At 38.4% G+C, this 25,637-nt stretch overlaps 1 protein-coding gene across 1 annotated transcript; it reads right to left on the bottom strand.

Moving 5' to 3' along the window:
• Window positions 1-11,375: 11,375 nt before the first annotated feature.
• On the bottom strand, window positions 11,376-23,807 carry LOC109219537 (CCAAT/enhancer-binding protein zeta-like). The gene is given in 17 exon segments (XM_019383995.1): window positions 11,376-12,210; window positions 12,213-12,270; window positions 12,406-12,628; window positions 13,335-13,691; window positions 13,789-13,871; window positions 14,284-14,373; window positions 16,154-16,297; window positions 16,421-16,504; window positions 17,739-17,891; window positions 18,062-18,154; window positions 19,070-19,141; window positions 19,900-19,980; window positions 20,079-20,147; window positions 20,857-20,932; window positions 21,526-21,645; window positions 21,737-21,812; window positions 23,346-23,807. Coding segments are annotated over 17 exon segments (2,667 nt in total). The 5' UTR covers window positions 23,680-23,807; the 3' UTR covers window positions 11,376-11,656.
• Window positions 23,808-25,637: the final 1,830 nt, after the last annotated feature.

Here is a 25,637-nt window from a genome sequence, read left to right as displayed (position 1 = left end):
GTTTTACTCTACCGAGCCGCGCCTATAGTCGGCCGGGTATCGGTCACCTATTGTGCAACCACTGATCAGTTGGGTTTACCGAGCTCCACGTGGCCGGGTATGTTTTTACCGAGTCCTCTTTGAGGCCGGGTATGATATGATGATGATGATGCCCACAGAGGCATATGTTTTTAAAAGTTTATGTATATATATGTATTATGCATTTCATGTCAGTAGCCCCTAGAGGCACTCAGATGTTACAGGTTGTATCTCCTCTATCTCTCTTTACATTACTGTTCTTATTTATGCTTTCCTGCCTTACATACTCGGTACTTTATTCGTACTGACGTCCCTTTTGCCTGGGGACGCTGCGTTTCATGCCCGCAAGTCCCGATAGACAGGTTGACATTCCTCCTAGTAGGCTATCAGCTCAGCGAAGGTGTTGGTGTACTCCACTTGCTCCGGAGTTGCCTATTTTGTCAGTATGCTTTGGATATGTATTGATTGGTATGGCGGGGCCCTGTCCCGACCTTTATGATTTTATGTACTCTTAGAGGCTTGTAGACAGATGTCAGGTGTATGGATACTTGTATGGCCTTGTCGGCCTATGTTTTGAGTTTACAAATGGTCATGTCGGCCTTATAAGCCCGTATGTCACATGTATAAGTTTGTATATCATGTTCGGTCATCATATGTTGAGTATTCCATTATGTTTTATTCTTGTTATCCATGACATGTTTTCTATCTCATTTACCCTTGATAGTATGATAAGAAAGATATGTTACGTTGGTACTCGGTTGAGTAAGGCACCGGGTGCCCGTCGCGGCCCTTCGGTTTGGGTCGTGACAGCAGCTTCACTTCAGGTATGTCTCTATGCTCGTTCGAGGACGAACGAATGTTTAAGTTTAGGAGGATGTGACGACCCGGCCGGTCGTCTTAAGAATTAATGCCCCGATCCCCTATTAACTGCTTTTCCCAAGTTTATTTCTGCTATTTTGATTTGCCGGGATATTCGGTATTGAGTTTCGGAGAGTTTTGGGAAACATAGTCCCTAAATGAGAGCTTAAGTGTTGGAAAGTTGACCGTAGTCGGAACAGTGTGTCGACGGCCTCGGAATGGAAATCCAATGGTTCTGTTAGCTCTGTTGGGTGATTTCGGGTTTAGGGGCGTGGTCGGATTGTGTTTTGGAGGTCCGTGGCTAATTTAGGCTTGAAATGCCGAAAGGTCGAATTTTGATGTTTCTGGTTCGATAGTGAGATTTTGATCCGAGGGTCGGAAGGGAATTCCGAAAGTTGGAGTAGCTTCGTAGTGTTGAATGTGACGTGCTTGCAAAATTTCAGGTCATTTGGACAAGATTTGATAGACTTTTTGATCGAAAGCATAAGTTAATAGTTCTTGGAGTTCTTAGGCTTGAATCCAATGTTAAATTAGTGATTTGATGTTGTTGTGAGCGTTCCGATGTTTTGAACAAGTTTGAACGATGTCATGGGATGTGTTGGTAGGTTTGAAGTCCCGGGGACTCGGGTGAGTTCCGGGTAGGTTCCGGGATGTTTTTAGGCCGAAAATCATAGTTGTTGCAGGTCCAAAAGAGTTGCAGGCCTCGGAACCCACCAGTGCGTCTGCGGTGGGGGCTATGCGGCCGCACAAAATGCAGTGCGGTCCGCGGTGAAGAAAATTTCACTGGTCCTACTTCAGAAGCTCATATCTTTTGATCTACAAGGAAATTTGGGATGATTCAAAAACGAAAGTTGTAGCCCTTTGTGTCTAGTTTCCAGAAAGGTAAAGAAATCAAACTTTGGACATATGTAGAGAAAGTTATGGCCAAAATACTAAAGTCTGTCACTGCAGTCACAACCTGTGCGGATAGCAGTCGTTTTTGTGCGGACAGCACTGGTTTTGTGCGGTCCGCATTTCTTTTTGTGAGGTCCGCAGTGGTGGAAATCCGGGGGGTGCTCTATAAATACGAGGTTTTGGGTTTATTTCATATTTTGACCTAGAGAGCTCGGATTTTGGTAATTTTTCGAAGGTTTTTCAAGAAATTCATCGGGGTAAGTGATTCTAACTCAGATTTGGCTAGAGTACATGAATCTATCATTGAATTCATCATTTAATTCGTGATTTGGGATGGAATTTGGGAAGAAAATTTGTGAAATCTTTCAAAAATATAAAATGATGATTTGAAGGACCAAATGGTATCGGAATTGGATAATTTTGGTACGGTTAGACTCGTGAGGGTATGAGGATTCTGAAAATGTAAATTTTACCCGATTCCGAGTTGTGGGCCCGAGGGGCGTTTTGGTCATTTTACCTAATTTCGTGTATTAGCTTAGAATTTAATTGTGGAATCAGTTACTTGAAGTGTTATTTACATAATGAAATTGAATTGAATAGATTTGGGCCATTTGGAGTTGGATACTCGTGGCAAGAGCGTGGTTTCGCGTTGATTTTGAGCCGGTTCGAGGTAAGTGGCTTGTCTAACCTTGTGTGGGGGACTTTCCCCTTAGGATTGATATTGTGGTAACTGAAATGCCTTGTACGTGAGGTAACAAGCGCGTACTTGTGCTAATTGTTGGAAATCCGGTTTTTCATTAAAAATAGCCTTGAATTATGTTTTTCCTTTTCTTGCTTAAACTATTGGAAATTAAGCCTGCTGCTAGCCTAGAAAAGCATGTCTACTCGATTAAACTGCTTTATTTACCTTAACTGCCTTATTTGTATTACGTGAAGCAAGCTAGGTTAGGTTTATCTGCTTTTACCTTGGTATGAAATTGATTGAATTGAGTTCTTGTTGCTGCTGTGTATGTTTACTTTGAGACTATGGGACGGTATCCCGGGAGCTCCCCTGTATGTTTACTTTGGGACTACGGAATTGCATTTCGGGAGATCACCTGCACTTTTACATTGGAACTACGGGATTGCACCCGGTAGATTGCCCAGTACTGAGTATTTATATTGGGACTACGGATGTGGTATTCTGGTAGATCCCCGCGCATTTAAGAGTTGGACTATGGGACTGCACCCGGGAGATCCACTTGATATGGTATTTATATTTGGGGACTACAAGACGGTATCCTGGGAGATCCCCGGTTGTTGATATTTATATTTAGGGACTACAGGACGGTATCCTGGGAGATCCCTGATTGTTATCTTGGAGCTGAGCTATATTCTCTTTCTGTGTTTTAGTTTCCTCTGTAATAGTTGTTGCCGTTCTTCATAACCTGTGTTACTTATTTACACTGCTTATTTCACACTGTTAAACCTTATATCTTATTTAACCTCAGTAGGGCCCTGACCTTCTTCGTCACTACCCAACCGAGGTTAGGCTTGGCACTTACTGAGTACCGCTGTGGTGTACTCATGCCCTTCCTGTGCATATTTTTCATGTGCAGATCCAGGTACTTCGACTCAGTCTTACCACCCCTGAGGCGAGGCAACTGCTATAGCGAGTTCGAGGTATATCTGCCTCGTCCGTAGACCGAGAAGTCTCTTTCTATTCTTTCTATTTAGTATTAGCCCTTCTGTATCTTCGTTCTTGTTAGACATTCTGGAGTTAGAGCTATGTAGTATTTCTTAGCTTGTGATTCATGGGTTTCTGTGTCTTGTATTTATGTGTTGGTTTTGAGAACTTGATATTGTGTATGCCCAGCGGCATCTTAAATACTGTTTCATTCGGTTATTTTTTTGGTTTAATTATTTCTTTCGCAAATTATTTATTTTCGCATTTGTTAGGCTTACCTAGTCATAGGGACTAGGTGCCGTCACGACAGTTCACGGACGGCAAACTGGGGGTCGTGACAAGTTGGTATCAGAGCTCTAGGTTTATAGGAGTCATGGATCAGAAGCTGATTTATTAGAGTCTCGCTGATCGGTACGGAGACGTCTGTACTTATCTACGAGAGGCTATGTAACTGTTAGGAAAATTCCACTTCTTGATTTCCTCATCGTGCGACTTGATTCCTTGAGGCTTATGCCCTTATTTTCTTCCTGCTCAATCTTACTCGACGTGAACCGCTTGTTATAAATCGAGAATTGAAGAATTGTAATGCTACTACAGATGTGGTGCAGGATGTTTCCCCCGGTATAGTTGGGTGAGCTATTGTCGTCGCCTTACCGAAGGATTTTTCTATCGTTTTGGCTCGATAGTTGTGCTTCTAAGAGCTGGGAGGCTATGCACAGGTTTCTATAATGCCCGCGATTGGTTATCACACAGTATTGACTTGATGGTAGGAGACTTGCCTATGTGTTGGGGCGATGAATGAGTTGAAAGGAAATCTACTCAGTGCACGATTCAGAGATATGATATTTCACTTTCGGCGGAGGAAAAGCAATTGGCCTATGAGTGTCCAGATTTGGGGTGATGGAGTAACGAGACTTGGTAATTTCGAGCGTGGTGGAATTTTTATCTGCGATGTAGTGCCGTCGTCCTCGATTGCATGCGTTAAGTTTGCCGGTGTTATGATCTTCTGCAATTCACCCTTGGGATAGGATATTATGGAATAATATTGGAGAAATGACTGTTGGATATCGCGTGGTGCGGTGGTTCAGGATTGAATCGATGTTTCTAATGTCGACGGCTCGAGATTATCTCCGGAAAGGTTTAAAGTTAGTAGCAATTTGTGGGTTCAAGTGCTACGAAGATAGATTTTAATAAGGCAACAACTGAGCAGCAAAGGATGAGGAAAGACATGTGGGGAGTGTCAGGCGGTGGTTAAAATTTCTAGAAGGCTAGGTATAAGAAGCAAAGGTTGAGTGGTCGATTAGAGGGGTGAGTTCCGCCTCAAGGGGTGAATGGACTTGTGCAACTAGAGAGTGGGATCGGATTCAGGATTTATGCCTTGTATAGAGGCGGGTTTCAAGGGAAGTGATTATGCCGGGTGCTTTGTCGAGAGGGTATTCATGTGCTAGAAGATTTATGGAGTTGATTATATTCGGGGCCAAGTCAGAGCGGGTGGCTCTCAACAATGGTCCTAGTGGATTCAAAGGGGCAAAGCATGGTGCCTAATGATTTTGAGCCTAAGGTTAAGAATCAAGCTTTGTAGCAGCTTATGAGAAGAGGCACGGAATGTTCTATGATGTTTTGACTCACAGTGTAGCATTTGGGAGGTATGAAATGGTTCGTGGGATTTGAGATTGCATTGTCTCGTGATTCAAGGTCACTCGGGATGAGTGCGGATGGAGTGTGTTATGTGTTGAATGGAGTTATTATTATTTCTAAGGCAATCAAGAATTAATTTGGAAGAAGATAGATTGGTTAGCCATATTTGAATTGGCATATTGGTGGTAGTGATCATTTCCTTAAACGTGATCAAGTTATGCAAGTGATTTGTGACGGCACGTGTGAGGCTTGTCGACCGCCGTAATTGATGTTATTCAGAAGTATTCCACTGTTATGGCCTGTCATGTGTAGGCGGATCCCGAAAGGGCTATGGCGGCTTAGACCACTACTTAGAGATTTGCATATTCTACGGTTATGAGAATTCACCTGTGTGTTGCTATAGTTCTCCTAAAGTGAGTTAAGTGAAAAGTTTTATATGATGAAGTGTTAATCTATTAGTTTTTACGGAGTTATGATGAAAATCGTGCTCTATCATATATTGGCATGTTGGTGCAGTGTGTGGTGTGGAATTTTAAGTGAGGATCAAGGTTGCAGTTCGGTGTTGACAAGGATGTCATGAGCTCGGATGAGCAGTAAAGGAGTTTCGATGTTTAAAGTAAGTGGGTATCGTCTTCAGCATCACCTGAGATCGGTGTTTTGTGAAAATGTCCTTGCATCCTGGTTATGGATTCTTGAACGCTTTCTCAGCGTTCATGCGGCTGGTGGTATGGATACGCATATTTGTTGTCTGTTACGAAAGGTCGTGGGAGCGTGCCCCACAGGAAGATTGTATAAGTGTGGTATGTAGTCACTTGATTGATTGAAGATTTAAACCAATTATGAAGACGGTGGTGATATCATTAATTTGAGAATTTATGCTTGGAGGGCACTCGACTTATTGGGTTGTGGACCGTGGAGGATTGCCCCGGTTATGATGATAGTTCTCGTGTGTTATGAGAAAAAGGGGGTTATTATAGACCTTCGAAATGTTATTATCCTAGTTCAGTATGATCGGAATCAGCTTGAGGTCTGTGGATGGATCTAAATGTGAATATGGGCTCTATATCAAGACAGATGTGTACATTTCAGCAATGCGCTCCTTTGGACAAATAGTCGGGGTACTATTTCGTTGTCAGCTATTTCATGTAATGATTTATTGCGTCGTATGAGTTGTGAGACAGCTTGATGAATTTCTTATGTGTTGAGGTTCCGCGTAGAGACGATGTTATATGAGCAGGATGGCTCTCGAGATTTAGATCGTATATCGCACCTCTGTTGTGTTTGAGTTTTGTAGCCTATGGCACTATATGTCTCCCCAGGGATGGTATTATGCGCTTAGCGTGCTTGTGACCGATATTCGAAATTTTGTTATAATGAGCAGTTTAGCTCGATGTATATCTCCTTATGTGAATTCTATGTGTGGATCGGGTGGCACGCCTCCATGGGTACGTTGTTTGGATCGGGTTGCACGCCGCAACAGTGTGATGTTGAGTACAGTTTTCTATATGCTTTTTTTGTATGCCTTGCTTCCTATTTTCTAAGGAAAGTTCATATTAGTGCGTGAGTTGAGTAGTTCCTTCTAGAGTTCGTTTTCCTTTTGTCACGTTCGAGTTCATAGCCTATTGGCACATTGTGGCAACATATGAGACTTTTGATCATGTCTGGGGTGGCTTATTGTCTGAGCGGTTCGTACTGGGTAAGACGAGATCATTGGATTTAAGATCAGCGCAATCTGATTATATGAAGTATATTAAGGAGCTAAGACCATTATTTGGTTCAGGATGAGGTGATGGTTCTTATCAGGAGTATAGACCCAATGATTTATTGATTAGGTAGTTAGGTATGAATTTCTACACACCTCTTCCGTCTTGGCGGTATTGTAAGAGTTAGAGCAATACCTATGTAGGTCATGACGTGCAATGGGAGCATCAGATTCGTGGAATTTCGACTAATTTGATCAGAGAATGTTATTGTGGTCCTGTGAGTAAAATGGCGCAAGGTGTGAATTCAGCTAAGGTATGCAGTCATGTTTTGGTGCTGCGGGTAGTTATTGCGGTGAACGTATGTTAGAACAGGCCTGGCAGAGAATTCTGGATGTAGAAATTGGGCTCTAAGGCTTATTTGCTTAAGTGAAAAAGGATATCTTCAGATTGATCGAGCTAGGGTACCCAGCTAAGTTGTGGTAGCATGGGTAGGTGCTCGGGGTGTGAAACAGTGATTTCGGACAACCCCAAAATAGTTCTTAGCACGTTCGAGGACGAACGTATATTTAAGTGGGAGAGGATGTAACGACCCGACCGGTTGTTTTGACCTCTAGCGCATTGCTCAGCGGTTTGGGGCCATGAGCAGCTTCACTTCAGGTATGTCTCTATGCTCGTTCGAGGACGAATGAATGTTTAAGTGTAGGAGGATGTGACGACCCGGCCGGTCGTCTTAAGAATTAACGCCCCGATCCCCTATTAACTGCTTTCCCCAAGTTTATTTCTGCTATTTTGATTTGCCGGGATGTTTGGTATTGAGTTTCAGAGATTTTTGGGACACTTAGTCCCTAAATGAGAGCTTATGTGTTGGAAAGTTGACCGTAGTCGGAACAGTGTGCAGACAGCCTTGGAATGGAAATCCGATGGTTCTGTTAGCTCCGTTGGGTGATTTCGGGTTTAGGGGCGTGGTCGGATTGTGTTTTGGAGGTCCGTGGCTAATTTAGGCTTGAAATTCCGAAAGGTCGAATTTTGAAGTTTCCGGTTCGATAGTGAGATTTTGATCTGAGGGTCGGAATGGAATTCCGAAAGTTGGAGTAGCTTCGTAGTGTTGAATGTGACGTGCTTGCAAAATTTCAGGTCATTCGGACGAGATTTGATAGACTTTTTGATCGAAAGCATAAGTTAAGAGTTCTTGGAGTTCTTAGGCTTGAATCCAATGTTAAATTGGTGATTTGATGTTGTTGTGAGCATTCCGAAGTTTTGAACAAGTTTGAACGATGTCATGGGATGTGTTGGTACAATTGGTTTGAAGTCCCGGGGACTCGGGTGAGTTCCGGGTAGGTTCTGGGATGTTTTTAGGCCGAAAATCATAGCAATTGCAGGTCCAGAAGAGTTGCAGGCGTCGGAACCCACCAGTGCGGTCCGCACAAAATCCAGTGCGTCCGCGGTGGGGGCTATGCGGTCCGCGGTGAAGAAACTTTCACTGATCCTTCTTCGGAAGCTCATATCTTTTGATATACAAGGAATTTTGGGATGCTTTAAAAAGGAAAGCTGTAGCCCTTTGTGTCTAGTTTCCGGAAAGATAAAGAAATCACAATTTGGACATCTGTAGAGAAAGTTATGGCAAATATACTAAAGCCTGTCACTGCAGTCAAAACCTGTGCGGATAGCAGTCGTTTTTGTGCAGACAGCACTGGTTTTGTGCGGTCCGCAGTCGTTTTTCTGCGGTCCGCAGTGGTGGAAATCCGGGGGGTGCTCTATAAATACGAGGTTTTGGGTTTTATTTCATATTTTAACCTAGAGTACTCGGATTTTGGCAATTGTTCGAAGGTTTTTTAAGAAATTCATCGGGGTAAGTGATTCTAACTCAGATTTGGCTAGAGTACATGAATCTATCATTGAATTCATCATTAATTCGTGATTTGGATGGAATTTGGGAAGAAAATTTGTAAAATTTTTCAAAAATGTAAAATGATGATTTGAAGGACCAAATATTATCGGAATTAGATAATTTTGGTATGGTTAGACTCGTGAGGGTATGAGGATTCTGAAAATGTAAATTTTACCCGATTCCGAGACGTGGGCCAGAGGGACGTTTTGGTCATTTTACCTAATTTCGTGTATTAGCTTAAAATTTAATTATAGAATTGAAGTGTTATTTATATTATGAAATTGAATTGAATAAATTTGGGCCATTTGGAATTGGATACTCGTGGCAAGAGCGTGGTTTCTGGTTGATTTTGAGCCGGTTCGAGGTAAGTGGCTTGTCTAACCTTGTATGGGGGACTTTCCCCTTAGGATTGATATTGTGGTAATTGAAATGCCTTGTACGCGAGGTGACGAGCACATACTTGTGCTAATTGTTGGAAATCCGGTTTTTCATTAAAAATAGCCTTGAATTGTGTTCTTCCTTTTCTTGCTTACACTATTGGAAATTGAGCCTGCTGCTAGCCTAGAAAAGCATGTCTACTCGATTAAACTGCTTTATTTGCCTTAACTGCCTTATTTGTATTACGTGAAGCATGCTAGGTTAGGATTATCTGCTTTTACCTTGGTATGAAATTGATTGAATTGAGTTCTTGTTGGTGCTGTGTATGTTTACTTTGGGACTACGGGACGATATCCCGGGAGCTCCCCTGTAAGTTTACTTTGGGACTACGAAATTGCATCCCGAGAGATCCCCCTGCACTTTTACATTGGAACTACGGAATTGCACCCGGTAGATTCCCCAGTACTGAGTATTTATTTGGGACTACGGATGTGGTATTCCGGTAGATCCTCGCGCATTTATGAGTTGGACTACGGGACTGCACCCGGGAGATCCACTGGATATGGTATTTATATTTGGGGACTACAAGACGGTATCCTGGGAGATCCCCGGTTGTTGATATATATATTTGGGGACTACAGGACGGTATCCTGGGAGATCCCCGGTTGTTATCTTGGAGCTGAGCTGTATTCTCTTTCTGTGTTTTATTTGCCTCTATAATAGTTGTTTCCGTTCTTCATAACCTGTGTTACTTATTTACACTGCTTATTTCACAGTGTTAAACCTTATATCTTATTTAACCTCAGTAGGGCCCTGACCTCCCTCGTCATTACCCAACCGAGGTTAGGCTTGGCACTTACTGAGTACCACTGTGGTGTACTCATGCCCTTCCTGCGCATGTTTTTCATGTACAGATCCAGGTACTTCGACTCAGTCTTACCACCCCTGAGGCGAGGCAACTGCTATAGCGACTTCGAGGTATATCTGCCGCGTTCGCAGACCGAGGAGTCTCTTTCTATTCTTGTTGTTTAGTATTAGCCCTTCCGTATCTCCATTCTTGTTAGACATTCTGGAGTTAGAGCTATGCAGTATTTCTTAGCTTGTGATTCATGGGTTTCCGGGTCTTGAATTTATGTGTTGGTTTTGAGAACTTGATATTGTGTATGCCGAGCGGCATCTTAAATACTATTTCATTCGGTTATTTTTTTGGTTTAATTATTTCTTCCACAAATTGTTTATTTCCGCATTTGTTAGGCTTACCTAGTCATAGGGACTTGGCGCCGTCACGACTGTTCACGGAGGGCGAACTGGGGTTCGTGACACATAGAAATAAAAAAGAATTGAAGAATAAAGAAAAAATTCCCCACAAAACCTACTATGGGTAGGAAAACAAATGGGTAGACAAGGGTATATAGTTTTATTTTTGTGGGTAACTGTGTCAAAACCCCAATTCAATTATCTTAGGTCATCTTCAACCTTACCCCCATTCCCTATAATGGGGACAATTTTTGGGGTAATTTAGCTCCAACCCTCCCCCATTTTTGTCCTTCTCCCCCATTACTATTCATCACTTTTTTATTATTATTTTATTATTTAATTTTTTTATTTATCTCTTTATATATATCTAATTATGTTTATGTAATGTCTTTATAATATTAAGTTTATATCTTAACTTTGGTGTATAATTTTGATAAATTAATTTTCGTGCATTTATTATTTTTATGTAAAATTGTAAGTTAATTTTATTATAAGTTATAATTGTACAAAAAATATATAATTACCTCAAAAAATGAATGGTGCAAATATAAAATATAAGATGTTGCACTTCGTAATACATTAATAGATCATTTATGGGAGAATACTAGATGTTGAAGTTGAATATTTATGTAGTATTTCGAATGAATTTATCGTTATGCAATATGTATTTAATTAATCTTGTATCACAATGATTTCACTTTTATTTGAATCATTAGTTAATCTATAATAATTGCATACAAATTATATTATTTAGAATTTTATGAAATTGTTTTAATGGAAATTACAAATTAATAAAAATAAAAGATGAAATTTGTTTAATGTAATTAAAAATAAAATTGAAATGAAAGATAATAATATAATATAGAAGAGAGAGAAGAATATAAAAAAGTGTGGCGAAAAAAATGGGGGAATGGTTGGACTAATATAATTGTAACCTCTAATTCACGTTCAGAAGAATATATTTGTGAAATTTACATATCTTAAACTACAAGGTGTGGTCGAGTAATATCAATCCCTAGCTATTTACGGCATTTCAGCACATCACAACCTTGTCAATATAGAACAATACATAAAATGTGATCAATTAGTTGTCTACTGTAAAATAAACTTGCAAAATATTTCTGTTGTTTCTAATGTGTATTGGAATTAAATTGGTTGGAATAGTAGATTCGACAATATATAAATTGGTTGGAGTTATCAGCTAAGCTTTTTAAGATTACAACACAATACATTAGGTGCTGGAAAAATTGAGGCAACAATATGTGGTATATAAAGAGTTCCTTCACCTATCTCGGGAGAATCTGTGATGATAGGCTGTCAAAATCAGCAACTCTTTAATGTAAACTAGGGGCATGCTTAATTTGAACTCTTTCTCTTCTTTCTTGATTTAGTGGGCTTTTCTGCGCTGTCCTTGTTAAGCAAATGTTCATAGTCTTCAAGGCTAGCAAATGGGGATTTTCCGGCACGCTTGTCTGACTTCCTTTTCTTTTTCCTTAGATGTACAACATCCTCTTCATCAACTTCATCTGCCTTTTCTGCATCATTTTCATCATCACTGCCGGAATTAATGTCAGCTCCATCATGTTCCAGAAGAGCATTCATCTCATCATCGCTGTTATCACCAAGCAACTCGTCATCATCTTCGTTAGCAACCTCGTCCAAATCACTGTAATCATATTCACCGTTAGCTTCCAAGGGAGTCCCACTGGACTCTAACATGCTGTCGATTTCCTCATTTTCACTCTCTTCAGCAGCCTCTTCATCAATTTCATCTTCGACATCGCTACCATCCGCAGTCAAAAACTCCTCAGCAGCCTCATCCTCTGGCGTCTTCTTCTTTTTCTTCTTAGGCTTCTTCGACGACTTCATCTTATTTACGTAGAATTTGTGGAAGACGAGATCCTCAGGGGTACATCTGTTTCAGCCAAGGAGAGAATATCTGACCCAATCAACTGCCCTTGCATGTCAAACTGCAAGAAAAACAAGATAAATGTGATGAAATAAGAGATTAAATAATCACGTCAAACTTACGTGCAAGCAATGACGGAGTAAATCAATTAAAGCCTGAATCAAAGTGGTATCCTTTGTTATCTATAACAACTAACCTTCTTAGCTGGTTCAATCTGGGAGGCACCATGCCAAGTGCTTTGTTTTGGTTTCTTTTCCATGAACTTGTCGAGGAAGGCATTCAGCGAAAGATCATTCAGGGGGTTACCATTATACACAATGGTTGCTCCTGAAAGAAGGGTTCTAGCCATGGTAGCAACTGATGGGTGCGCATGCGATGCCAGTACCATCAGCTCCCACCAGCTAACACGATCTGCATTGCTGTTTATTTGTACAAGTCAACAAAGAAAAATTACATTTCCACTCAGAGAAGAAATTGATAAAATATTCTATTACTTGCAGTAGAGAGGTTCGCGTGCTGGCAACAAGAGTGCAGTAATTAGGATATCCCCATTTACACAAGGTCAGAAATACCAACTACCAATGACTTCGCATTTCTAAGGTGTATTCTACACATACCAATGACTTCGCATTTCTAAGGTGTATTCTACACATACTCCCTCCATTATATTTAATGACACTTTCGTTTTTTATCCATTCCCACCTTTCTAGATTTCTACATCTAGAAACTCTTTAATTTTAGTATATCTTTTTACCGTAAATGATGTCCTATTTTTTTGGAACAGTGGTTTCTTGGCCAGCTTGCGAACCTAAATGAGAATCTCTTACAGGAATGACATGGCATGTTGTAGACCAAAAGACTCAAAGGGTACTTTGGTTATGTTTCCAAACAATCACTGTCATATAAAAGGAAAAAGAGGAAGTAACAGAACTTATATTTTTATGGACAGTGTCTTTTTCATGTAAAAAAAAATTATCTACCTTTGGGAAGCCAGAAGCCAAAAAGGAATCATAGCCAATTCAAATGAAAGCAGCACGATAAACAAGATAGAGTCTTTGATCTTTGCTCGTGACATTTCACAGACTTAATAAATATTTAAGGCCAGAAAGAGGGCAATAACAGTACCTGAATGAAGGTTCTCTGTGCCGTGGATCATATCCTCCGGGCAATAAGTGCTTTTCATTTGAACCTTCAGGTAGAAGTTTGTTAAATCCGGCCAGCAATCTAGAATCCTTTGGTTCATCTAAACCACCTCTAGCAGGCGACACATTAGCTTGGAGTGAATCATCCTCGGATTCGGAAGTAGAACTACCATCTTCCTGCAGGGAATGATTGCGAATTTGCAAGTGGTTAGGTTCTTGAGCAACTTCACTTGCATTATCTGTTCGCTTTGGTGGATTGGGTCGATTTTCATCTTCTTCTGTAATATCTTCAAAATGCTCAAGATCTTCATCAGCAGACTCACTCTGAAGCATCATGTTCCTGCATGAAAAAGGTAAGACATTTCATGCTGCAAGAAAGATCATTTAGCCATGTCGTAAACTTCGTCAATGGCAACATACTATTTCTACAACCCTACCAGAGAGTTGGTCTGGACTTGAGGACCTCAGACAGAAGAAACAGACACCCACATGCATATTGAGGCTGCTGCTGAATTGTAACCTGTTAATACCAGACACTCGATAGTAAGGTGTAAGAACAAAAACAAATTCTCAAGAGGGCAAAACTAGTATGTGGGTTTTTTAAATCAAATAAAATGGAAATTCAAGCACAGGACCAAAAGAGTACGCTCCTTGATGGGAAAAAAAAAAGAATACATTATACAGCTTTGAGTAGCTTCTTTTTCCCTAAACTATGTTTGAATCAGTGTGGCTCTTCAGTGAATTCAGAATAGCTATTTGATAGTCTATCACACAAATTTATATAAAACCAATGGAAGCCTAAACTTGATATACTTGCAGGAGAATACTTGACAAACATCTGCCTCAAATTAAATACACCTACGTACTTGATCTTTCTATATTGCTAACATTGCAAGATTTCACATAAAAACAAATTTACACCTTGAACAAACCTGCAACAATCGCTTTGAGAATGCAGCAACTCGCTTCACATTTACATCATTTTTCATAGCCCTTAGTAGCAGGCCAATAAACATTTCCTCCTGCAGATAAAACCAGAACATGCTCCGACATAATCAGGTAAAGATTAAGGTAGCAAAGAAGAAAAACAGCCAGTTCACTTAGGTTAGATCCTAACTGAAGCGCAATTGGTCATCAATTGAATGAATACAGGTCATAATCAGCATTGCCAAGTGATGCATTATGACAAAATTTAGTTCAAGACAACAAGAACTCTTCCATATGTTTTCCATTGTCAGCAGGATGGGATTGCAGCAGAAGTACAACTAAGGCTGGAAGTACTAGAAGAAATAATGTCTGAAGTTCCACGTCTGATAAAACTTCTTTTAAGATAAATGGGAACTTTATCATGTAACCAGGTAAAGTAGTAGCAAACTTCAGAAAGGAGGAGGACCTAATTCCTCACAACTTAACTTTCTCAAGATCTGTGACAGAAACAGCAACATGATGCAGCTACTAAATTCAGGGAAGGCCAACTTTTACAGCTCACTTTATACATCAATAATATTAGCTTCACAATCATATGGCATATGACATCCATAAAAGTTGCTCTGGACATTCATTCTCTATGACTTCGATTTTCTTGGTGTTGGGGCTTATTTCCTCTATAAATCGAAGCATGTGTGCTGCAAAGACTACCTTAGTTCTTAATTATGAATGTTTATGGCTTTCTTCAGAGAATATTTTGCAAACAAAATATTGATGCTTCACCAGAACTTTAGTTCCTTTGACTCTTGGAATTTACAGTTTTTTCTAATCTCATTTACCTTCTCTGCTTGATATTGTTTTCAAAATGAAGGTATCTCTAAACCATGGCATTATTGCAAAAGTTACCTAGTAATGACCAAGCATGTTACGGTTAGATATTTAAGTCTAAATTGTGGATAAACGTTATACCCGATGTAAGAGCTTCATCAATATGTCACCACTATGGTAGTCCACTATCCTACCATCAAAAGTTAGAGAAAAAATTTGAATAATGGGTCACCGGAACAAGAGCCATGCTATCCGTCAAGTTTTCAACAAAGAAACTAACATAACATAAAAGCAGGAAGTGAGAAAAGAGTTGTATCCAAGACTCTAATACAGATCTCAACAGCCAGCCATCAATTATTTGGTTTTCACAACCCCCTTCATGCGCAAGAACCCATAATTCATACCAGCCTCAGCCAACAATGAAAAAAGCAAGTCAGAGGTTAGCTCAAGCAACTGCCTCCCCACTTTCTTGCAAATTCTGCGGGCCATAACATAGGCGACTGTTTCATAGCTTTCTCCGAAGTTGGGAATGGAAAAATGGATACCACCAAGATAAGCATCATTTAATCTTCAAACTTGCTGAACCTAAGTATCAACCTTGAAAAACCAATCCATAATCCTAATTATAATCATTAGTCACATCAAATTGCTAAGTACACTATATGCCTTTGATCCCATAAGATTGCAAATCAAGTGTGCATCTAAAGCTTGTACAGACAAGATCAGATACCAAAGATTACAAAAGAAAAGGAACTAGAAGCAAGAGCAGGACCACACAGATCTTGACCTCAGCAATGCCAATACAGAGGTTAATCTACCACTCTCTCTTTATTTCCCTACCCACCCAACCCCTCCCCACCCCCACCCCACCCCCAAACCAAAAAACACTAAACAACAGATGTGTTAATTGAAGACAGTTCAAACTACTATCACCCTGCACGGTTCGAGGGGGGGAAGGGAATTCTTGCAGTGTATATGTTTGTCCTATAAAAAAAGCTTAAGCTGAACCAGAAAGCACAAAAAATAATTATGAAGGTTTCCACATACTTTGGAAGAATTCATTGCAGCTGGTAGCAGGAGCTTAGCATATAAGGCACGATAAAATCGATCACTAACAATGTGATTTTTTGCTGAGATCTTATCTAGGAGCATGAGAGCTTGAACTCCAACATTAAAGTTACTTGAATGAACCTGCACATTCCAAGCAAATTATAAAATGATAAATCTATTCAACAACATCAGATACTTATCCAACAATCGAGCGAGCAGTCAACCACAAGAACTTCATGATCAATATCATATATCAGAGCTTACCAGCTGAAACAAGACGGGTGTATGGGCCTGAATTAGATCATCGGCTTCATCACTTGAAACAAAAGGGAATGCTCTATTCACACCCTGCAAAGGAGAAAGTTGAGCAAATGAAGCAGATCACTATTTTTTCCAAACCAGCAGAAACGTGAAGCATAACAAGCACTAGTGCAAGAAGCTGCAAAGATTGAGCAAGCTCGAGGAATCATAAAGCGAAGTTGTTGGACATAGAACGTAAAAGGGGCAATGTGGTTGTATGTGGAAGAAGAAAAAGAAGCGGGGAAAGGAAATTTTTGAAAATAATATCTTTAAAATATAAAAACTGTCATATTATTTTTTTTTTTAAATTATAATAGAACTATTAACTTTGAAAATGTATATATTTTGATTTCAGTTCAATCCATTTACTACTATTTTAATCCAAATAGATTCTCTAATCTTAACACAAAATTGTAAATTCTGAAAGATTATATTTAAAGTCAATTTAATTAGCCCTTTCAAAGTCTAGTTTAATTCTATTGTGCTGCTCTAAAATATCGAATTTCTAGATGTGTAGTTCCTAAACTGTAATTAAATGAAACTACTGGTAGAAAAAGAGTATCAAAGTAGGGTTGGAGAAAGGAGCAATATAAGGGTTTTTGGGTCATTTACACTACATGCACTCCATTCCAAATACATAAAATGGTATAGCAAGCTAATTATTAGAATGATTTGGTGCATCCCTACGTTCATTCAAGCATATACCAAGCTCTAGAATGAATCCAGATTTGTGATCCCAACCACCCATTAGACTTCACTTCGGTGTACCAGATGGGTCATCACTAATATAATTGAACTCTTATAACCTTGAATTTGTACAAGCTTAGTTCCTTGCAACCATGTACCCTAGGACTCCACGAAAAAAAGTTTACACTAGGGTTCCCCAAAAGGCTTGGCCTAGTGGTCAAAGTTATCAGCTATCTGCATAGGAGAAAGGTGGAAGGTAACCAGTGGATTACTCTACATACAAACTGCGCCAAGCACCACTGTTACAGTTGCGCTCATCTTTCAACAATAAACCTTAGTTTTTTTAATCTTAAAAGAAAGAATCCAGTAAACTATGTGAATTACCAAACATCTGCATTGCTGACTAGAGACTAAACGAGCTACCTCAATGAAACAGTTCCTAGACAGATTTTCATATTTTAATGACCACAAACCATGCAAATCCAGAAACCAAGTCGACAAATGCAAATGCTCCTTTGAGAAATAGAAGTGTTACTCTTTGTGTAATCCAGAGAATTAACAAAAAAGAAATAGAACTAGACTAGTCAACACAAACCGTAAGAAGTGCTGATAGTAAGCGTGAATCCATTTCAATATGAGATTCTGATGAATCTTTTTCTTTCTTCTCTTTCGAAGTACCAGAAACCTCTTTATGTCCCTCGCTCTTTTTATTCATCATCCGTCCATCCCCTGCTTCAGATATTAAGACCTGAAATGTTGATTCAGGATAAAAGGAGGTAAAGAAGGATGTTGCATGAAGTTATGCAAAACACTTGATGAGCTTCAATCGTAAAAATATGAAGCTCTCAGATCTACTAAGACAAAAGAGCAAAGATGCATATGACTAACTTATTGGACTATGACAGCTATAGATCATACCTTAAATAGAGCAAAATATACATCTATCAAACGCTTTGCCACCTTTGGGCCATCCCCCCTGTGACTTAAACGAACTTGGCTTAAAAAGTTAACCTGTTACAATTACAGATAAGTAGGACGTTAGGACTACATATTCTGCAACAGCAATATCTAGAGATGACGACTTTAAAACTACATATCTGCATCAGAATATTTAGAAATGTCACTAACAGCAAATTGGAGCAATAAATAAATACAACACGACTTGCCACCTGAGTTTATCGTTGTATACTTTTTTTTTTAACCGTGGTTTCCGGGCATCGCTTTGCGAACCCGACTAGCTGTACCCACCGGGACCCGCTGTTTCAATGCGTGCACCACGGTTAGTTCCACGGGGCCCTGGAGACGCGGCCGGTTTGTAATGCCTCCAGTGGCCCTGCGGGGGCTCGAACAGGCAACCTGAAGGACTTTGTCCTCAGGCCTTTACCAGTTGAGCTACCCCTCAGGGTTTATCGTTGTATACTTATAAACAGACTTATAAATATATTCTGATCAAATGGCCAAGTCAGGAGATTAAAGCAAAAGTAAGATTCAAAAATAGTAAAGTTCAGAAAAAGGACAAGGATCACATCAATGTGTTTACTGAAAACAAGCAAGCAGAAAAAAAGCTCCTACCTAAGAACAAACCACAATGACATTTAAAATTAGGGCCTATTGGTTTGATTTATCTTAAGGAATCAGGTTTTACCGGTTCAATCAATTTCATTAAGCAGACACCAAATTTTTGGAGATATTACTTTGGGAAAAGGATTGTGTTAATCGGTTATGTTATAGTCACTTATATGCAGTAACAGTTCTCATAATCCAACCCAAACAGAAGAATTTGGATAGACACACTCTGCAGAATAAGATTTATCATATCACAAACAAAAAGAACTTGAAGAGACAAAAGGTATTCGCAGTTGAAAACACAACCACGAAGTATCTAGTGTGACATGCAAAAAAGATGGCAATAAAGTTTCGACATACAGCATGATACTTGGCTCGCAATCCCAGATGAGGCCGGAAAAGAAAATTATCAACTTCGTCAATCACCACAGCCTGCACAGTAAAACAAATAACACGTTAAACAACAAACTTTCATCAGAAAAAGTATCACAATAGAAATCATAACTGCACTTCAGTAATGCTAAGGCATGTGCTTCCTAACAGCTTGTCTATAGTCCAGCAGATTCTCTAAGACATTGATGTAATAGTACCTGCCACCAAACCATCGTGTATGCTTAAGAAATATAATCCTTATTTCAATAGGCATTTCAAGGCATAATATTCTAAAAACATAACCATTTTCAAAGAGCACATTATCCTGCTTGGTCTTATTCGAGCATCACGACTAAGTTAGATTTGTATTTGCACCAACTTCAAACAATTTGATTTGTAATGGAATAACGACTACACCCGATCTCTTCATTTTACATGGGATAGATTATGCATGAACACCATCCTTCAGATGGGCTTTCAACAAGCACTCTTGAAAGTAGCTTTTTCCTTTTGAGGGACACTCCTTGAAGCCAACTTGCAAATTTAGAGCTAACATCAGCCCAAAGCTGTTTGCTTAATTTGTTTCTTTTGAATAATTAAGCTGTTTACTTTTTTTTTTCTTTTTCTTTTGAATAATTAAGCTGTTTGCTTTATTATCGTGGACCTCACAACATGAAGATATACAGGCTAGATGTGATCAATATAGTAATGTCAAAGCCAACAAACGAACATTTATCAGTTTTAAAAAAAATATTGCATCACCTTTTTTTATCAGTACTTGCATGTCTAAGCATGTTCAACCAAATACTTCGTTTTACCTTCATATTTGAATGGTCAGCCAAAAGCTTTGATAGGTGATAATCAGCATTAAATGCAACCTTGTTTTTAGGATCTCCTAGCTGCAAGAAAGTGAAGAGGTATCAGCTGGAGCTCCACAGTCCCAAGAACTCTCAAGAACAAAGTAAATGGCACCAGAAGCAATGAGGTAAAACAGCACCTTGTTTACTAGGGCAGCAAGCAATCGACGCTCTTGTTCTGGTTTGCACTTAAGCAAAACATAAACTGTCTGAAAACATAAATACAAAGATAAGTATTTCCCCACTTTTTTGGATAACATAAACTTAATCGAAGTCTTCCAACATATGGACACTCAGAAAATATCAAACTACAGGAAACCCAATTGCAGTGCAGATGCAACAGCAAAATCAACACATCAGACTGAAATACCGAGTGCAAATACTATGAAACGAGCAAAATGAGTAACTTAAAAAGCAAAATCTTGACAAGTAATGAAGCTATCCAAATTTTTTAGAAGCTTATCAACTCTATTTGGTTGAAAGTAGCGTCCATATAAATTGGTATATTCAGAGAAAAAGATCGGTGTGATCCTCCAAATAGTTTGAAAGGCAATAATAAATTATGTGTAGGTTAGCAGTTGCTGAGTTTCACTCAATTGTGGTCTCGATTTGACATTTTGAAGTCAAAAGTAAGATTTTCTCAAAAGTAAAGCATAAACTACATTGTGATAATAAGTTTGAACTTCCTAATGAGGTTAAATGAAAGGGGAGTCGCACATGGTCACCAGTGAGTAGGGAAAATAAGCAGTTCAATTGGCTAGCATAAAGAGCAAGAAGGAATAAAAGTTTCTCTCACGAGTCATTCTTTTCTCCTTTTCTAAGAGACAATTAGCTAAAAAACGTTGAAGAAGAATTTGCTTTGAGGAGAAACATAGATAGGCAACTATACAGATGTACAATAAAACTGTCAATAACAACCTTTAGTGCCTTGTCTTTGAGTATATCTAAGACATCTCTTGACGCTTCCTCAAGAGAAGCGATATACCGCTCATACCTGAAACAGAAAACCTTATGCAGCTGAAGATCAACATCTTTTTTTATATATGGGAGAAAACCTTATTTGGTTATCAACACGGTAACAAAATAAAAAAGCATATAATAAAGTGAATTATTGAAAAAAGATTCTAACACGCTCTCTGAAATCATCAAATCAGGAACATTTAGAGTTCTATCAAATATATCCTAGTGCACAATGTCCATTCCCCACATTGATGGTATCATGACATTACAAGCACATGAGACCTATCAACCTAAAACTTATGGTCATGGTCAACCTACCACCCACATCCATAATAACTCGTATACCTACAAACTACCAACCATGAATGCAGCAGATAGGAGTAAGCCTGCTCGATTACCAAAAGGAACAGAGGAGTCCCACTTAGGTATCTAACCCTTTCTCTGATGCACTAAGATGAGGAGAGACCACTCAACAGCCATCAACCATGCAGGGCTATGGGTCAACTTGGTACACTCCCCCAAAAGTTGGCTCAAGGTTTAAAACAATGCTTCACATATACTACCATATTTGGAGCTCAAATAATGGAACCATGAAACACTTGCCGAAAAGTTTCGGCTTAAGTGTACCTTTGCTTCAAACATTCCTCCCAATACCAAAAGAGTAGAAGCGAGTAACCATCTTTATTATCCGGAATATGATCTATCGGCCGCTGAAAGAGTGTCTTCAGCTTGCGATCAGGCAGCAGACTGGATAGAAGAAATTCTTCAAAGTCAAATAATGAACGAACTAAGCATAATAAGGATGATCGATATGGAAAGAAAACAAAGTTTAGCGCACCTAGAAACAAACAGTTCTTTCAATGCTTCAACACCTGCCAAAGCATGGCGTTTTCCAACTTTAGCTGTCACCATCCCTACATTGTCATTTTATCTTGATTAAAAACAAGCTCTCGCAACAAACAAACAAACCCAGCAGATAGAATCTTAATACTTCAGCCCCTCCAAGACAGGAGAAACGAACAGTTAAAAAGTTAATAATCTTGGATACAAACCAGATGAAAAACTAAGTAGGATAAATCAGTGTTGTCAAAGGCGCGCTTAAAGCGCGCTTAAGCCCTGAAGTGAGGCTCAAAACATGTTGAGCGCTTCGCCTCGCTTTAAGGGCGCTTTAGTATCACATTAAGGCTCTAAGGCATACTATTCTTTGCCAATGAGTGTAATTATGAAAAGACGACATTAAACAATTGATATTTCACTTTATCGTAATTTTTTTCCAATTTCTTTGTCCATATATTTGTTATTCATACTTATAATTATTAGTCTTGGACTACATATACATATTTTTACTTTTCTCCAGTTGCGCCTTTATTCATTAAAGCCCACGCTTTATTTGAAGCCCCAACGGACCTTAGAGCTTTTTTGCGCTATTCGCATTTGATAACACTGGGATAAATAAAGTCACAAGGCAGGAGAGTAAGGTCTGCATACACCCTACCTTCCCTAGACCCCACCTATAGGATCACACTGGGTATGTTGTTGTTGTATGTTGCTGTTGTTTGTTGTTGTTGTACAAACCAGACGAAAAATTAAGTAGGATACATAAAGTTAACAATGACAGAAAGTTATTAAAAATAATCCCAACTTTTAGCATGTATAGAAGCAGGTGAATGAAAGTAAAGAATGGGTACATATGAATAGGAGGCAAATAAGGGCGATGGAGGAGAGGGGAGAGTTATATGTTTTACTTTGGTTGGTTTGGGGGAAGGGGGAGTTGATAGAAATAAATCTGAACTAGCTACAACTATGTAATTCAAAAATTTTTGTATTATTTCTTTCCTCTTTCCTTAGGGACCAGTCAAGGGGAAGGAAGAAACTCTAATTAATCCTCCTTCCCTTTCAGTGATTCACCTCACATTATCAGTGCAAAGTCTAGACCTTTTCCTTTCGCATGCCACTACACCTAAAAGTAACCTCCTTGATTGAAATAACCATATCTTTCTAGACTCAAAAATCTGACAAAATGAATTATTCTTACATTAAAAATGATTAGCTTCCATGAAATGTATTTTCCTGTTGACCGCCCATGTTTAACTGTACATAAATAAAACCTCTACAATGACTCAATGAGTGCTGAAAATGATTATCTCTAACTGCAAAGTTCAGCTCTTTATCAGTCATTTGCCTTATTTTTGTCAAGATTTGACTCTGCTTACATTCTTCTTCTTATTCGTGATTTAAAGTATGCAAAATCTTCATCAAGTAAAAAGCAGAGGAAATAAACTGTTTTGACAAATGGACTTGAAAAGATAATTTTTTTTTTACAGTATATGATACATAGCAGTTATCACATATAACTATAGCATGAGTAGCCAAGAAAACTCAGGCTGGATAACAAGCCATGGAAGAATTCAGCTATAACCAGCAGAAAGTTCTAGAAGAATAAATACCTAAAAGAGCATCAAGTGATTTCAAATTGGCAGTGGGATTATCGCCAATCATAACAGAAAATGCGGACACTTTATCAGCAGCTGTTCCTGACCTTAGCGTGGTAAGTACCATCTTAATATCTCCACTTTGTCCTCTTGACGACTCATAGTCCATTGCATACTGCGCCAATAACCTCTCCCCCATTTCCTTCTTCTTTTCCACTTTCTTTTTCCATTCGTCTAAATTCTTAATCTCAACATTTTTCTTCTCTCCAATAATTTTATCTTCTAATTCTGCAGCATCAACGTACCATACCCCCGACGGGCTCGCTTTCACAAGCGGAAGCTTAGCCATGTTCTTGTATTTGCTGTGTGTTGTATTCCATAAATTATTGTCGGTTTTTTCAGGTTCGGCTTTAGGCTGCGGCCAAGGGCGGCTCTAGGGTAAGACAAGTGAAGTTATTGATTAAGCCCTAATATTCAGGCCCCAAAAATATAAAGTATTATCATATATATATATATTTAAAAAAATTATATTTATATAATTATTGATAAAATATTTTAAATTCTAATATTTATTTAAATTTGTTAGATGTAGGATTGAATGAGGTAGTAGAATAGAACTTTTCTCTTACTAAATTAAATAAATCTTCTCATCAATTCTATTTTCTCTTTCTTTCGTTTTTCATAATTTTTACTATTTTACTTTCTAATTTCAAATCAAATTCTCTAAATCAACTATTCCTTTTTGCCACATTTCATAGATCCTGATATATGTAATCAAGTTCTTTTGTGTCTCATTTTATTAACTAAGAAATCCCGGATACAAGTATGGTAAGGTTCAAAACACGATCGATAATACGCTCAATCCTTTTATCATTTTCATTTAATGCTATTTTTTTTTTATAGGGAGTTCAACACCTTATGACTTACGCTTAACCCACATATTATACATTGTTCTCTCACCATTTTTTTTGTCTCCGTATTATATGGATATTATGAAAGAAATTCAGGATCTTTTAATATATTTTAGTTTTAAGCCACCAGTTCTGTTGAGTCGTCCTCATTAATGATCAACAATTATTTATAGACCACTACCCATGAACGTGTTATTCAACAACTTCATTCACATTTGGTAACTAAATGTCACATTTGGTAACTAAATAATACATGTATTGATTGTTGTCTTATCTTAATTGAGCCTTGATAAAATTTGATTGAGAATAGCATGAGGATGGACATGTGGCTCGATTAGGAGACTAGTAAAGCTTTAATTTATGTCCCCAAAATATTTTAATAATAGATTTTATGGTTTTATTTCAAGTTAGACAATATTAAAGTTTGCAAAAACAAAAAATAAAATAAAAAACAATAAACCTTGGACAAAAGAAAGAAAGACTATCTAATCTTTAACATTAAAAATATTTTAGAACTTTGAATTAAATTACTTAGATCTTCATATTAGTAAATATATTTTTTATAACAAAATCAAAGGTAAAATATTGAAAATACATGTCTTACATCCAATTTATTTAAGTTATTTCTTACTAATATAAATAATAATACTACTATGTAAAGTTAAAGGTTTCATCATTTAAGCATGTTATACTATAAATAACAAGTATGAAAAAATGACAATACTATCTCTTTTTTTTTGGTATATGTGTGTGTATATATACTAATAAAAAAGTACATGGCCTCTTATTAAATTTCACTTTAGGCCACAAATTTTATGGAGACGCCATTGGCTGCAGCTTGGGATTTTTCCAAATTTATCGTTGTTATTGATTTTCTTTTTGTCGAGCTTGTTTTCCTTCCCATGTTGAGAGTCATTCTCGGTATTGGTAGTATTATCATTTGTAGGTGGCTGTTTGTAGGGTTTGAAGCGACCTTTTTTGCGGAAGTCAGAGTAGTCGAAACCGGAAGACGGCGTGGAGGTAGCAAGACCGAGTGAAGAAGCGAAAGAAGCTACATGTGACTTGAGTGCTTCAATGTCTGTAGAAATTTTGGAATTTTTAGCCTTCCCCATTGCAAAGAGAAGAGAGTTGCAGGAGGGTTTGGAAAGGGTTTAGTAAAAGAGAAAATTGAACAGGGCCAAAATTATGTAACTGGTTCTTGTACTATGTGCTTCTAAAGTTACGCTAAGCAATTGGGTTTTCTATAACCGTTGTAGCTATTGGGCCTCCTCTAGCGTTTACAAAGGTTGGTATTGGGCCATCAAAAAAATCACTATTATCCTAATTTACAACTGATAATTGAAAAGTAGCCATAATTTTAAAAGCAATTAAAATTTAGTCACCTTTTTATGTAAAG

Source organism: Nicotiana attenuata, unplaced genomic scaffold (assembly GCF_001879085.1).
Source record: "Nicotiana attenuata strain UT unplaced genomic scaffold, NIATTr2, whole genome shotgun sequence".
Classification (NCBI taxonomy): domain Eukaryota; kingdom Viridiplantae; phylum Streptophyta; class Magnoliopsida; order Solanales; family Solanaceae; genus Nicotiana; species Nicotiana attenuata.
The sequence above is the reverse complement of the archived record's forward strand: the minus strand, read 5'-3'. Positions and strand labels throughout refer to the sequence as shown.